The 14637-nt window shown below is 46.9% G+C and overlaps 1 protein-coding gene and 1 long non-coding RNA gene across 5 annotated transcripts in view; one reads left to right on the top strand and one right to left on the bottom strand.

Moving 5' to 3' along the window:
* The window catches only part of LOC115284799 (RRP12-like protein), a 30460-nt gene extending 24539 nt beyond the window's left edge, over positions 1 to 5921 (bottom strand). The window contains exons 1-4 of the mRNA XM_029931282.1: positions 5697 to 5921; positions 4927 to 5156; positions 1955 to 2038; positions 699 to 775 (exon numbers count right to left, since the gene is read on the bottom strand). Of these exons, the coding sequence (XP_029787142.1) occupies positions 699 to 775; positions 1955 to 2038; positions 4927 to 5156; positions 5697 to 5835 (530 nt within the window). The 5' untranslated portion in view covers positions 5836 to 5921. The remainder of the gene's footprint in view (positions 1 to 698; positions 776 to 1954; positions 2039 to 4926; positions 5157 to 5696) is intronic.
* On the top strand, positions 4939 to 10981 carry LOC115284800. Of its 4 annotated transcripts, none has more exons than XR_003905345.1 (3): positions 4939 to 5343; positions 5786 to 5940; positions 10744 to 10981. It is a non-coding gene; the product is annotated as an uncharacterized LOC115284800 (long non-coding RNA). The 4 variants fall into 4 exon arrangements; XR_003905344.1 differs by having other exon boundaries at positions 10764 to 10981; XR_003905343.1 differs by lacking the exon at positions 10744 to 10981 and adding an exon at positions 7109 to 7147.
* The last annotated feature ends 3656 nt before the right edge of the window (positions 10982 to 14637 follow it).

The raw sequence follows: 14637 nt of genomic DNA on the forward strand, positions 1-14637 counted from the left end.
AGCCCCAGCCCGGGTCTGAGGGAGGAGGCTAGACAGAAGTAGGCAGTGCTGGCCCAGTTACTCAGCAAGTGAGCGGGAATCAGGACAGGGGCCTGCCCTTCCTGACAGCAGTTCAGCGTGCATGCCACGGCACGGAGCTCCGCGCCTCCTCACCCTCTTCACCACCCGTCCTCTGCTACCCACAAGGTGGCCCTTACTAGCTCGCCTCAATCCTCTCCCCACCTCCCCCCTAACTGCAGGCCTCCAGGTATCCTGGTGCCAGCAGCCCAGCCCATGCCCTGGCCCTACTCACTGCAGCAGGGCCACCCCCTTCCTAGGCACCAGCGCTCACACTCTGTACACAACATCCTGAGCCACCCTGGGCGCCTCATCATAATGCCACCTGATACTTAAGGATCTTGTTCTTTTTTTTTTTTTCCGGAAAGTGAGTGAGAGAGAGAGCGCGCGCACGTGCACAAGCAAGAGAGGGACAGAGAGAGAGGGAGAGAGACTCTTAAGTAGGCTCTATGCCTAGCGGAGAGCCCGACGTGGGGCTCGATCCCACAAACCATGAGAGCGTAACCTGAGCCGAAACCAAGACTCAGACACTTAACCAACTGAGCCTCTTGTTCTTTTTAACAATTCCCTGATCCTGTTCCTCCTGCCTGTACCCCTTTCTCCGAAACAGACCTGGGGTTCGGACCAGGGCCAGGACTCACCGCTTCAGGACAAGGTTCAGCAGGTAAGCAACGGCCGCCAGAGACTCGGGGGACTCCACTGCCTCCATTGTCGTCATCTGCAGGCCAGACCACAGGGTGCAAATGGGAGAGGTGTAACCTGGGCAAACGGGGCTGGGGACACCATGTGCCCAGCAGAATGGTTATGACCAAGAGCACTGGCCTCAGAGGTTCAAATCCCGGCCATGCCAGTATGTGGTTTAGGCTAGCAACAGAACCTTTCTGTTATTCAATGTCCTCTCTTGTAAAAGAGAGATAAAAATTGTGGGGTTTCACCAAATTAATACATGTAAATCACAACATGCCTGGCACATGATAGAAACCATATATTGCTATCTAATTTATTTCATTTTTCTAAAGCAGGAGTTGGAAGGCTTTGTCTATAAAGGGCCAGATAATAAATATTTTGGGCTTTGCAGGTGAGATATGGTCTCTGCTGTGTATTCTTCTGTGTTTGTTGAACAACCTTTAGAAATATAAAAACCATTCTCAGCTCTAAGGCTGTCCAGACACAGGCCATGGTTCAGGTTGTCCCCATGGGCCGCAGTTTGCCAACTCCTGATCCAGCAGTGGCTCTCAAACTTTTACACGCTTAACATTTTTGGAGAATCACCTAAAGAAGTTTTGTTTACATAGGTTATATTACTGAAACTTATATTTTAAAAATTAAAACTAAGAACATTTTAAAATACAAACATGCATGACCACAATTTGCTGTCAAAAATAATACCATCAGACATGCCGTAACTTCTGGAAAACTCCACAGTACACTCATGAAAGAATGAGATGATAAGGCAAATCATGTTCTAGTACTGGTATGGGAATAATTTTGATAGCCTAGTGAACCCCACAAAAGGGTCTTGGCTCCCCAACCCTGCCCCACCCCTGGCCACACTTTACCAACAACAACCAGAGCGGTAGATTCTTGTTCTAGAATGACAGTGTGGCACATAGCATCAGCCTTATCAAGCCACCTGAGAATGACAGCAGTTTTGGTGTGTTTTGTTTGTTTGGTTGGTTGGTTGGTTTGGTTAATCTCTTGGTCCAAAGTGGGGCTGGAACTCATGACCTGGAGATCAAGAGTCACATGCCCTTCTGACTGAACCAGCCTGTGAATCACCTTCCTCTATTCAAGGATGTCCTGCCCCAGCTCCACCCCGCCAGGAGCACCCTTCTTCTCTCTACAGCTGGGATCACCTGCTGTTCTGAACACCCGCTCCCATGTCACACTCACTCACCAGTGCAGCAAAGTACTCAGTCTCTGTCTCCTTCCCTCCCTGGGAGCGAATCACCTCGGTGACAGCAGCCAGAACAGCACAGATCTGCACGGGGGTGGGGAGAAGGCACCTATGACATCTATTAAGATCTGAGCCCATCCCAGCACTGGCCATTTTTCCTTGTTCCTGCACAAAGTATTCTCCTGACAAAGCCTACAGATAGACAAGCTGAACTGCATTTGGAGCCAGGGGTGCACGCCACGAGGCCTAGCCAATAGGCAGACTCAGACATGTTTGCCAAAATTCCACCTCTAGGACTGTCTCTTACAGGAATACCTGCACGCAACTGCAAACATTTATGTCCAAGTGTGTTCACTGCAGCAACAAACGAACGATACCACAGCATCAACAGAGGGCTGATAAAGCACTATTACTACATGCTAAGTAGGACAGATTGAAATACTACACGACTACCGAAAAGGACGAGGAGTAACTCTACGTTGTTCAGTGGGGGGAAGAGCTGCAGAACACTGCATATAACACATAATCTGGGGGGCGCCCAGGTGGCTCAGCTGGTTGGGCATCTGACTTTGGCTCATGTCATGGTCTTGTGGTTTGAGAGGTCAAGCCCGCATCGGACTCTCTGCTGTCAGTGTGGAACCTGCTTCTGATCCTCTATCTCCTGCTCTTCTTTGCACCTCCCTGGCTTGTGCTCTCTCTGTCTCTCTCGCTCTCTCAAAAATAAATAAAACCTTCAATAATAATAATAAAAATAAAATATGATCTGTAAACCTAACAAAATGTGAGTGAAAAACACACAAAAAACGTCTAGAACAGTAATGTTCACAAGAGGGTTTCAAGAGCACTTGAAACATGGCTAGTGTGGCTGAAGAACTGAATCTTTAATCTTAAATATTTTAATAAATTAAATTTCAAAATAAATATTTTAGTTGTTGGAAAACACAGACTTAAAACAACTTAGATACATGGATCTACTTTTGCGATTGTAAGTTTTATGAAAACACAGATTTAGAACTTGGAAATAGGAACCTACTTTTGTGATTGTAAATTTTAGGACCAAATCAAGTACTTCCAAAGAAGATTTAGCATCCAAATGGAGATGTAAGGTAACAAATACTCTAGGTTTTGAAGACTTAATACAATAAAAAGAATGCAGGGGCACCTGGGTGGCTCAGTCGGTTAAGCCTCCGACTTCGGCTCAGGTCAGATCTCATGTTCATGGGTTCGAGCCCCGCGTCAGGCTCTGTGCTGACAGCTAGCTCGGAGCCTGGAGCCTGCTTCCAGTTCTGTGTCTCCTTCTCTCTCTGCCCCTCCCCCTCTGATGCTCTGTCTCTCTCTGTATCAAAAATAAATAAAACATTAAAAAAAAAAGAATGCAAATCATCTCTATTTTTTTTAATGCTTATTTATTTTTGAGAGAGATGTGTGTGAGTAGTGGAGCGGCTGAAGGAGGGGAAGGGGAGGGAGAAAGGGAGGGGAGGGGGAGGTTTGATGGTAGGCTCAAATTACAAGATCATGACGACCCAAGCCAAAATCGAGTCAGATGCTTAACCTACTGAGCCACCCAGGTAGCCCTAATCATTTCATTTTATATTGGTTATATATTGAAATGATAATACTTTATATATATATAAAGATTAATTTCATTTTCTTCTTTTTACTTTCTTTTACCATGGCTACTAAAAACTTTACAAACATGTTGTTGCACAGTGCAGGCCAGGTAGATACATGAAGACCCATCAACAGTAACTACCAAAAACGAGTTAAGTAGGGAGAACAACTTTTACTTTTTCTTTTTTTTTAATTTTGTAAAATTAAAAAAAGTTTTTAAAAAATTTATTTATTTTTGTGAGACAGAGAGACACATCATGAGTAGGGGAGGGGCAAAAAGAGAGGGAGATACAGAGCCTGAAGACAGGCTCCAGGCTCTGAGCTAGCTGTCAGCACAGAGCCCGACACGGGGCTCGAACCCACGAACTGTGAGACCATGACCTGAGCTGAAGACAGACACTCAACCCACTGAGCCACCCAGATGCCCCACTTTCACTTTTTATTCTACTCTCTTCACTTTGTTTTTCTTTTAAAGGTAAATTAAAAAAAATTTTTTTAACTTATTTTTGAGAGACAGAGAGAGACAGTGTGAGCAGGGGAGGATCAGAGAGAGAGGGAGACACAGAATCTGAAGCAGGCTCCAGGCTCTGAGCTAGGTGTCAGCACAGAGCCCGATGTGGGGCTCGAACCCATGAACCGTGAGATCGTGACCTGAGCGGAGGTCGGATGCTCAACCGCCTGAGCCACCCAGGCGCCCCTACTCTCTTCACTTTGGTATCACTTATAGTTTTGACATCTTTCAACTTAAATAATGAACATAAATATGTATAACTTAAAAGTATCAACTAAAAAATACAAATAAAACGTAGTTCTCATTAGAGAAAACATTTTCTCTCCATTGTTATTCAGTGTTAATTTACTCAACAAATGTTTCCTTTTTTTAATTTTTTTAATGTTTTATTTATTTTTGCGAGAGAGAGGCGAGGGTCAGAGAGAGAGGGAGACACAGAATCTGAAGCAGGTTTCAGGCTCTGAGCTAGGTGTCAGCACAGAGCCTGATGCGGGGCTCGAGCCCACGAACCATGAGATCATGACCTGAGCGGAAGCTGGAGCTTAACCGACTGAGCCACCCAGGCACCCCAACAAATGTTTCTTGAAACCATTCCATGTAAAATGTCCTGTGTTAGCTGACAAGATAAACATTTGGAAAATATTTCTACTCTGAAGGACTGTACACTTAAGTAGGGGAGTTGTTAGAAGAAAGCAGAAAGTGGAGCCTGCCCTAGGTGAGCTAGCGAGTAGGGAACCACACAGGGTAGGAGAGATGACACATCATCCCACAATACCAGCTGTCACCGGCAGCAGGCAGCCAGCCCTGGAAGAAATAGAGTCTGACTCCTCCTCCCCACCCTCCTCCTGACCTCCTTGTGGGCAGCCGAGTTGGACTCCCAGAAGCGTTGCACTTTGCTGAAGGTGACATTTGTGCAGTCGGAGAGGCCGCTCAGGAAGGTGGCAGAGGACTTCTCCGTAGGCGCCGGGGCCACCTCTTCTTCCATGGCCGTCTCGGGGGCGTCGCTTTTGCCCAGCCGCAGGGACCCTGACTGCAGCTCATTATGCAACTTCACCGCATCAACTGTCAGGTCGCTTTTTCCTGAAAATAGGGGGCACCGGTGAGGCCCCCACCTCTAGCCGAACGTCCTTTTGGCCAGGAGCCACTCATACGACAAAAACTAGCAGAGTCCAGGCACCCAATTCGAGAGGCTGATTCTGAACATGGCCTGCCTTTTCAGCCCCCCAAACGCCTAGAACTCAGCAAACCCAGAGACGGAACCCTGCAGGTAAGTTTTTGCTTCCGTGTCTTATGCCGATGGGAGTCGACCGGGGCGGGCGTTGGGGGCAACACGCATGGGCTTGGGAAGTAAATGCAGGTGGAAGCCCTTTGTAAAGAGCCACCCAAAGTTAACTATAGCCGAATCCCAACTCTGAAACCCGCGGTACCCTGGGCCAGCCATTTCCCTACTAAAGACTCAGTTTTCGCATCTAATAGGGAGGGTGGGCCTTTACTGCAGGCTACGCATCCGACGTTCTAGAAGAAAGGTTCAAAACCTGGACCCCGGAGCCTCCTGAGAGGCCATGAGGCCCAGGCCCGTTAAAACGCCGCCGCCAGCGCGCCGGGGTCTGGACACCCTACCTGAGGGCCGACTGAAGAAGCGGCTGCGGGCGGCCTGGCGGTGGCGGCAGATGGCAGGGTTGCTGTCGCTACTATGGCCTTTCTTCCAGCGTTTCAACTTGGCCGAGACACCGGAAGGCAACTTCCCCGAGCGACCCATGTCTTCTAAGCCGGGACCGAGCTCAAACACCGGCTACCAGGGCCCGGGAAACACGCGCAGGACCCACGTGGACCCGCGGACTGCTTCACTTCCTCTTTCTCTGAGGTAACTTCCGGGGTTGTGTCTGTTACTATGGCGAGACAGTCAACATCCGGTTTTACGGTGCCTGGGGGCTCAGAATCCCTGAACCACTCGGAGAGGGTTGGTAGCTAGGAGTCCCCGGGGCTTCTACTCCAGGGTCACGTTCTCAGCCTCTGGAGTGGGCCTTATAGAACTAGAATTCTTTTGTAGGTTAAAAAACAAACGTGTTTATATAAGTTTTTTAAACATCTAATTTCAAAAGTAAGGCGTGGAAACAAATTTATTTGAAAGAGTCAAAACCTGGCCAAACCTGGAAGAGTGAAAATCTTTTGTCCCCAAACGACAAAAAATAAAGCAGCCGGTGATGCTCGAAATCCAATTACGTATTTAGTACTGGGATCCCCAGTTGCTAAACCACCTTCCCTCCTGGCAGCACTCAGTCCCCTCTCCTTAGTCTCTTCTAATCCCAGGTCAGAACCGGCAACCAATCCTGGGTTGATTTCCACGCCCCTGCGACCCTCCCCAAAATCTTTTATTTGAAACCCAGACCTTAAAAAGATACTTTCCTCCCTTGTCTTGGGGTGCAGGATTTAAAGATTCCTCCGGAATTTGTTCCCCTACTTCAAATCAACAAACCTGATTTTGTCAAACTACAACTGGATCCTGGTGAGGTTATTTTGTTGTTGTTTTCTTAAAGTAGACTCACACCCAACATGGGGCTTAGACTCAGGACCCTGAGATTAAGAGTTACACACTCTAGGGGCACCTGGGTGGCTCAGTTGGTTGAGCGTCCGGCTTCAGCTCAGGTCATGATCTCACGGTTGGTGGGTTCCAGCCATGCATCCAGCTCTGTGCTGACAGCTAGCTCAGAGCCTGGAGCCTGCTTGGGATTCTGTGTCTCCCTCTCTCTCTGACCCAACCCTGCTCGCGCTGTCTCTCTCTGTCTCTCAAAAATAAATAAAAAACATTTTTAAAACTTAAAAAAAAAAAAAAGGGTTGCACACTACCAACTGAGCCAGGCTGGTGCCTCCCTGCTGAGTTTTTTCTGATTAGGCTTTAAGACATTCATTTTACAAACAATTTTTAGCTCCCACTGACAAAGACACTTCAAAAAGTCAATCTTCCAAATGAACCAGAAGTTGACAAAATTTAAAAAAAAATTTTTTTAATGTTTTATTTATTTTTGATACAGAGAGAGACAGAGCATGAGAAGGGGAGGGGCAGAGAGAGAAGGAGACACAGAACCAGAAGCAGGCTCGAAGCTCTGAGCTAGCTGTCAGCACAGAGCCTGACGCGGGGCTCGAACCCACGAACGTGGGATCTGACCTGAGCCGAAGTCGGAGGCCCAACCAGCTGAGCCACCCAGGCGCCCCAGAAGTTGACAAAATTTTTGCATACAGCTTCTTTCACCTGGTACAGTGTGAATCCGCCCCCCCCCCCCCCGCCACCTTTTTTGGTCTGAATGTTTGTATCCCTGCAAACTCCATCTGTTGAAATCCCATCTCCCAAAGACCTTGATGTCAGGGGTGTGGCCTTCGGGAAATATTTAAGTCATGATAGTGAAACCCTCTTAAATGCAACTGGTGTCTTATTTTTTTTTAAGTTTATTTATTTATTTAGAGAGAGAGAGAGTGCGTGTGCACACAAGTGGGAGAGGGGCAGAGAAAGAGAGAGAATCCCAAGCAGGCTCCATGCTTAACACAGGGTAGGAGGCCCAGGCACCTCTAGAATTGGTGTCTTATAAAAAAGATTCAAGAGAGACCCTTAGTCCCTTCCATCATGTGAAGACATGGCAAGAAGGAGCTGCCTGTGAACCGAGAAATGAGCCCTCACCCAACCATGCTGGCACCCTCATCTTGGACTTCCAGCCTCCAGAACTGTAAGAAATAAAAATTCTGTTGCTTATAAATTACCAAGCATATGTTATTTTGGTATAGGAGCCTGAATAGACTCAGACACCCTTTGTTCCTTTTTTCTTTTTTTAATGTTTATTTATTTTTGAGAGAGAGACAGAGTAGAGTTGGGGAGGAGCAGAGAGAGAGGGAGACACAGAATCCAAAGCGGGCTCCAGGCTCTGAGCTGTAGCACAGGGCGTGACATGGGGCTCAAACCCCCAACCTGTGAGATCATGACCTGAGGCAAAGTTGGATGCCCAACCAACTGACTCACCCAGCTACCCCAGACACCCTTTGTTCTTAAATATCCTTTTGCAAAATGGTTCTCACAACTGGTTGCAACTGATCTGTATAGAGTTTGTGAAAAACATAAATCTACCATATAAATTCCACGAAGATAAAAAGTTTGCCTTCGTCACTTTCTCTCCCAGGACCTAGAAGAGTGCCTGGCAATAGCGTAGGCACTCAACAACCCACTGTTGAATGAACGAATGTGTGTGTTGTGGAGGAAAGAGGACAGACTAAAATGGGCACAAGTTCAATAGGGACTTAGGTCTTTTCTTTTTCTAATGTTTATTTTATTTTGAGAAGGGGGGAGGGGCAGAGAGACAGAGACAGAGACAGAGACAGAATTCCAAGCAGGATCCCTGTTGATCACTGTGGAGTAGCCCAATCTCAGAAACCGCAAGATCATGACCTGAACTAAAATCAAGAGTCTGATGCTTAACCAACTGAGCCACCCAGGTGCCCCTCAGCTGAGGTCATGATCTCAGGGTAATGAGTTCAAGCCCCACATTGGGCTCCACGCTGGGCATGGCTTCAAGGATAAATGTAAATACCAATAACAGTAATTAGTCTTTACTTGGCCAAACTGAGATGGTCTTTGACTCCACAGATAGAAACACAAAGCTCAAAACATACATATCTGAGGGAGTTAAGGAGTACCAAAATTTGAGCTTTGGTCCAAGAATCAAGGAGCTAGAAATGGAGAGTAAAGGGAAGGCCAGGATGAAATTCATGAAACTGAAATATTGGTGCTAGAAGCAGGCACCTGAGGGGTCGTACAGGTCACAGTCACAGGTCACATGCCAGTCAGGGTCAATACTTTTACTGCTCTGCAGTAAAACAAGTACAGTCTAGTGATGCTGACGTTCAAATGCCCTTTCTCTTACAAAGCAATAGTGAGGCAAAATGGAAGGGTGTTTTTCCCACAAACACTATTATTTGCCAACATAAAGAGTTGGCAAACTTTTGTCAGATCTTCTCCTTTAAAAAACAAGTTTACGGAGTGCCTGGGTAGCTCAATTGTTAAGCATCTGGCCTCAGCTCAGGTCATGATATCATGGTTCCTGATTTCGAGCCCCACATCAGGTAAGCACACACCCCGATTTGGGTGAGCTCATGCTCCACTTCTGGTGAGCTCTGCCTCTCTCTCTCTCTCTCTCTCTCTCTCTCTCTCTCTCTCAATCTCTGCCCCTCCTGGGATTTTTCTCTCTCTGCCCCTCTCTCACTTGCACCCTCTCTAAAAAAAAAAGAAAAGTTTACTGATGTGTAAAATTCAAAATATCTGTAAGACAGTTTTCTTTTTTTTAATAATTTTTAATGTTTTATTTATTTTTGATACAGAGAGAGACAGAGCATGAGAGGGGGAGGGACAGAGAGAGAAGGAGACACAGAACCGGAAGCAGGCTCCAGGCTCTGAGCTAGCTGTCAGCACAGAGCCTGACGCAGGGCTCGAACCCACGAACGTGAGATCTGACCTGAGCCGAAGTCAGAGGCTTAACCGACTGAGCCACCCAGGCGCCCCTGTAAGCCAGTTTTCATGGAATATCTGAGCCAACTCTTTTTTTGCCAAATTCAGAAAAGGTCAAGTGACCTGCACAAGTTTCCATAGCATGGCAGCTTATTTGATGAGACACAGAAGTAACCATAAAGGAAAAGACTGACAAACTAGAGTACACTAGATATAAGCAATTCTGCTCACAAAAAGACACCACAAGGAGCACTAAGAGGCAAGCCAGAGTGAAAGAAGATATTTGCAGTACCTAAAACTAACAAAGTATGGCAGAATATATAAAGAAATCCTACAAATCTAAGAAAAAGGCAGACAATCCAATAAGAATGGGCAATAGACAGGAACAGGCACTTCACAAAAGTGAATATTCAAATGGCCAATTTACATATGGATGCTAATGACAGATGCTCAATCTCATTAACCAACAGAGAAATGCAAATTAAAACCACAGTGAAATGCTACTATGCACCTACCAGAATGGCTGAAGTTAGAAAGATTAGCAATACTAAGCTTTGGTCAGGATGGGGAGCCACTGGCCACGTATGCAGTTGGAGGGGTATCAACTGATACGCCCACTTTTGGGTGGCGGTATCTAGTAAAACTGAGTGCATGCCTTCTCTGTAATCCGGCCATTCACTTCTGGGCATATACTCTACAGAGCTATATCCTTATATGCATAAAAGACATGTATTTGGTAATGTTCATAATAGCCAAATTCTGGAAATGACATCATGTACATCAACAGCAGAGTGTATAGATAAATTGTGCTACATTGGTATCATGAAATAATATAGTATTCAACTGTATATAGTAATGAAAACCAGCAAACTCCTGCTACATGCAACAGCATGTATGGTCTAAATTGAAAGAAAGACTCCAGACACACACAGGAACATTTTGCATGATCCCACTAAGAAGTTCAAAACCAGGCTTTGCTAATCTACAGTATTAGAGGCCGAGATAACAGTTACATGGTGGGGGTAACTGAGTACACGGGGTTTGGTAATATTCTGATTTTTTTATCAGAAGGGAGTTTACATGGATGTCTTCACTGTGTCGTGATTCATTAGCTGTGCACTTATAATTTGTGCGCTCTTCTGTATATATGTTACTCTTGACTGATTTACTAAAAAACAGAAAGTTCTCCTGGAATGCAGAGTGAAGAGAGCACAAAGACTGAGGAAGTGTCACTGCAGAGAAAAGAACTCCGTGCTGACCCAGGGCCTGTACCTCCAGTCACGGAACGTAACCCATCACCTGTGCACAGAGGCCACTCCTGGGACACAGGCTGAGATCTGGGCCAGATGGCTGCACAAAGGGAAGTGGTGGCCTGAGGAGGAAAAGGGAACTGAGTTTGAAAACTGTTGTAGACAGTGTAGACAGGAGGTCTAGATGTGGAGATAGTCACTGAGAAAAGACACAGAAAGTGTTGGTTAAAGTCTGGTCTGTCTTTACCGCATGACACTGAGAAGGGATTTAACCTCTCTGAGTGTCCGTGTCATATTCTGTAAAGTGGTGATAATAATACTGAACCCATTGGGCTACCCCGAGGATTCCATATAAGAGTGTGTGTGTGTGTGTCAAAATGACGTACAACTCCAAAAATAGTGGTACCTTGCGAAGGGTGTAGTGGTGCACCTTTGCCACCAGAGGGGGCTCTGCAAATAGCCAGTTAAAACTGAAACCCTGGAGAGAAGCAGCACCACTGGCTGAGCAGCCTGGGATTTGGATGGGGAGATGAAGGGGCCAGGTGAGTGGCAGCCTTCCCATCCTTTTCCCAGGCAGCAGACACCTGCTGGCCTCAAAACTGAGTCTGCTATTTATTTTTTGACAGACAGAGCGTGAGTAGGGGAGGAGCAGAGAGGGAGAATCCAAAGCAGGCTCCAGACCCTGAGCTGTCAGCACAAAGCCCAAACTCACAGATTGCAAGATCATGACCTGAGCCGAAGTCAGACACTTAACTGACTGAGCCACCCAGGCACCTCTGAGTCTACTAAATTATAACTGGGTATGGCCTCTGGTCGAATGACCTGTCTGGAGTGGGCTGGGCCTCCCTCCAGAAGCATCTGCTCAGGGCCTCCTCCAGAAGATGGTGTCAGGAGAAGGGACACAAGGCATCCAGATGGCCTGAGCATACTTTCTCACATTTTGTACAACCATTGTTCACCTTTCTGATGAAGGACTAACTTTGCTCTCCATGAATTCCAGCATTGTCTTCCACCCAGACAAATTAATTAGCCTTCTCCATGATAATCCATACAATTTATGGCTAATAAGGACCACTCACATTTCTGGAATGAGTCCTGTGGTTAGATGCTCTGGGTTAGGATCCAAGTACTACCACTTACTGTCTGACCTTGAGCAAGTCACCTTACTCTCTGAGCCTCAGTTTCCCTCAGCTATAAAATGCCAACCCATAGTTTATGATCACTAAGTAAGATAATATATGTATACTGCTTATCAGCACACTGCCCAGCACTTAATGAGAAGGCAATAAATGTGAACTCACTATTGTTATCTGAAAAGCTCTTCTTGAGTTCCTAAGTACCTTCTAACCTATTACGTAACTGGGGAGGACAGAGCTGTGTCCTCATTTCACAGATGGGGAAATGTGATTCCAACGGGTTCAGCGACACCCTCAACATCATACAGTTGGTCTATGGGCAGAAGCCAAGAGATCCAACCCTTAGCTGAGGGGCTTCCTCTGTAACCACTGCTCTCAAAATTGTCTGTGAAGCTCACGTGGAGGGACAGGGCTGCTACCCCCAAAGCGCTCAGCCCAAGGCCAACAGGAAAGCCATTTTTAGGTCAATCAGGCTGTTATCTGTTATGACACTGGGCAGGAGGAAAGGGAAGTTGAGGCTTAGCTTCTTGCCCCAAACAAAGAGGAAGCAGATGGATAATTTGGGGGTTTAACTTGGGGCTCAAGTTCTGGGGGAGGAAGAAGGTTTTGTCACCCTGGGCAGCCGATCGTGAGCAAGGCAGTGGGCTTACAACTGCACCGGTGGACTGTCCTAACTGCTGGAGCAGAGTCAAAGCCCAGACTTTGGCCTTAGGCAAGCCTATGTTTGGAGCCACGTCCCAGGTGTGACCAGGGGCAGGTGACTGAACTTTCTGAGCCACAGTCTCCTCACCTGAAAATGGGGCTGCTGTTCTGAGGCTGAGTTGAGATACTACATGCAGAAAGCTTAGCCCCATGCCTGGGGCATTACTGTGACGGAAGGCTGCGGGTCCCTCCGCTTCCGGGGCATTAACATTCCATTTGGCCAAAGAAGAGCTTTTAAGAAGAAGAAGAGCTTGCTTCCTAGACTAAGTCTAGGGGGGGATGAGCAGATGGCTTGGTGTGCAAAGGAGGACCCCAGATTCTGAAAAGGACTGAAATTGGGGTATGACAGACGTGCTCTTATGCAAAGGGATGTCTGCCCCCAAGGTAGACTCCACCCTTGTTTGCCACCTGACAGTGGGAGTCCATGATAGGCAGAAGGGAATAGGGGTGAGCAGAGACCATGTGATTGGCACTCTAACCTGGCATCCCAATGCCCCCAAATACATTCTTACTCCAGAATTAGGCATTTCCCCCACTTACTCCTTCCAACTCCCCATTCATGTCAGGGCCTCTGTATCAGGAATGAATTATGCACAGCTGCTGTGACAGAGACCCCAAGAGAGTGGCTTAATTAAACACACAGGATTAATTCTCCACCTTCAGCAAATCAGGAGGTAGATGGGCAAATCCAGGCTAATATTGTGGCTCCACAGAATCTTCAGGGTCCTGGGCTTCCTTTCTCTTTCTGCTTCACCCTCCGTGGCGTGTGACTTCCATCCTCCGTGTCACCTCATACTCCAGAGATGGGCTGCATGAGCTCCAACCATCACATTTACAATCCAGGCCCAGACTGAGTAAGATGAAAGCGAGGAAGAGCCAAGAGGGGCACTCTCAGCCAAGTCAGCTCCCCTTAAGCCAGTTCTGCTCACACCTGCTTGGCCAGAATTTAGTAATTTGGCCAAACTTAACTGCAGAGGGGCTGAGAAATGGAGCCTTTTAGTGGGGAACATTGCAGCCCCTCTGCCCCAGTGGGCGTTCCATTGCTAAGGTAGAAGTGAAGAACTTACAGGGAGTAAGCATTGAGCAGCCTCTGGAGCTCAGCTAGGTGTTGGGAAGACTGGGTCTAAACAGTTTTTTTTAAATGTATTTATTTTAGAGAGAGAGAGGGAGAGAGGGAATGAGTGGGGGAGGGACAGATGGAGGAGACAGAGAATCTCACCAGGCTCTGCACTGTCAGCTCAGAGCCAGATGCAGGGCTCGAACTCAGGGACCCTTGAGATCATGACTTGAGCCGAAGACAAGAGTGAGACACTTAACTGACTGAGCCACCCAGGTGCCCCTGGTTCGAAACAATTTAACTCAGTTACATGCCCACAAATTATTTCTTGAGCAGTAATTATATGCAAGACACTGTACTAAACAAGCACATGGAGGTACATAAAGATGCTAGAAAACTTGTGTTCTGCTCTTAAGAAACTTACAGCTTAGTGGTGCAGACACAAGCACAAAGACAAGCGTTCAGTCTCCTCCTTTGTCAATTGAGGATGTTGTACCTGGTTCTCTCCAGGACCTTGAAACTTTCATGCTCACTGAAGCTCAAGTCATAGAACTGCATTTTGCCCTCACTTAGGCAGTACATGTATGTAGGACTATATTTTGCTTCTCTGCCTCTTCCTTGACCGTGGGCCTCCTGAGGACAGGGACCACATCTGGTCCACTCTTGTGTCATCAGAGCCTACCTCAGTGTGTGCCCCATAGGAGGTGTGCAGTACATCTATTCGCCAGACGAATACATGACATAATCAGAGCTCAGCTAGAGACACAGAGAGGTTCAAGTAAAGCTTTGGGGGGCCAAGAAGACACCCTCACCTCGGATGGCCGTCAGAGGGATATCTTCAATTAGGAAGTGACTTTCCAAAAGGGAAACTGACAGAGTACATTTGGAGCAGATCCTGAAGGGCACTGAGGGTCTGGATGAAGAATCT

The sequence above is a fragment of the Suricata suricatta genome, unplaced genomic scaffold, assembly GCF_006229205.1.
Source record: "Suricata suricatta isolate VVHF042 unplaced genomic scaffold, meerkat_22Aug2017_6uvM2_HiC HiC_scaffold_21, whole genome shotgun sequence".
Lineage (NCBI taxonomy): Eukaryota > Metazoa > Chordata > Mammalia > Carnivora > Herpestidae > Suricata > Suricata suricatta.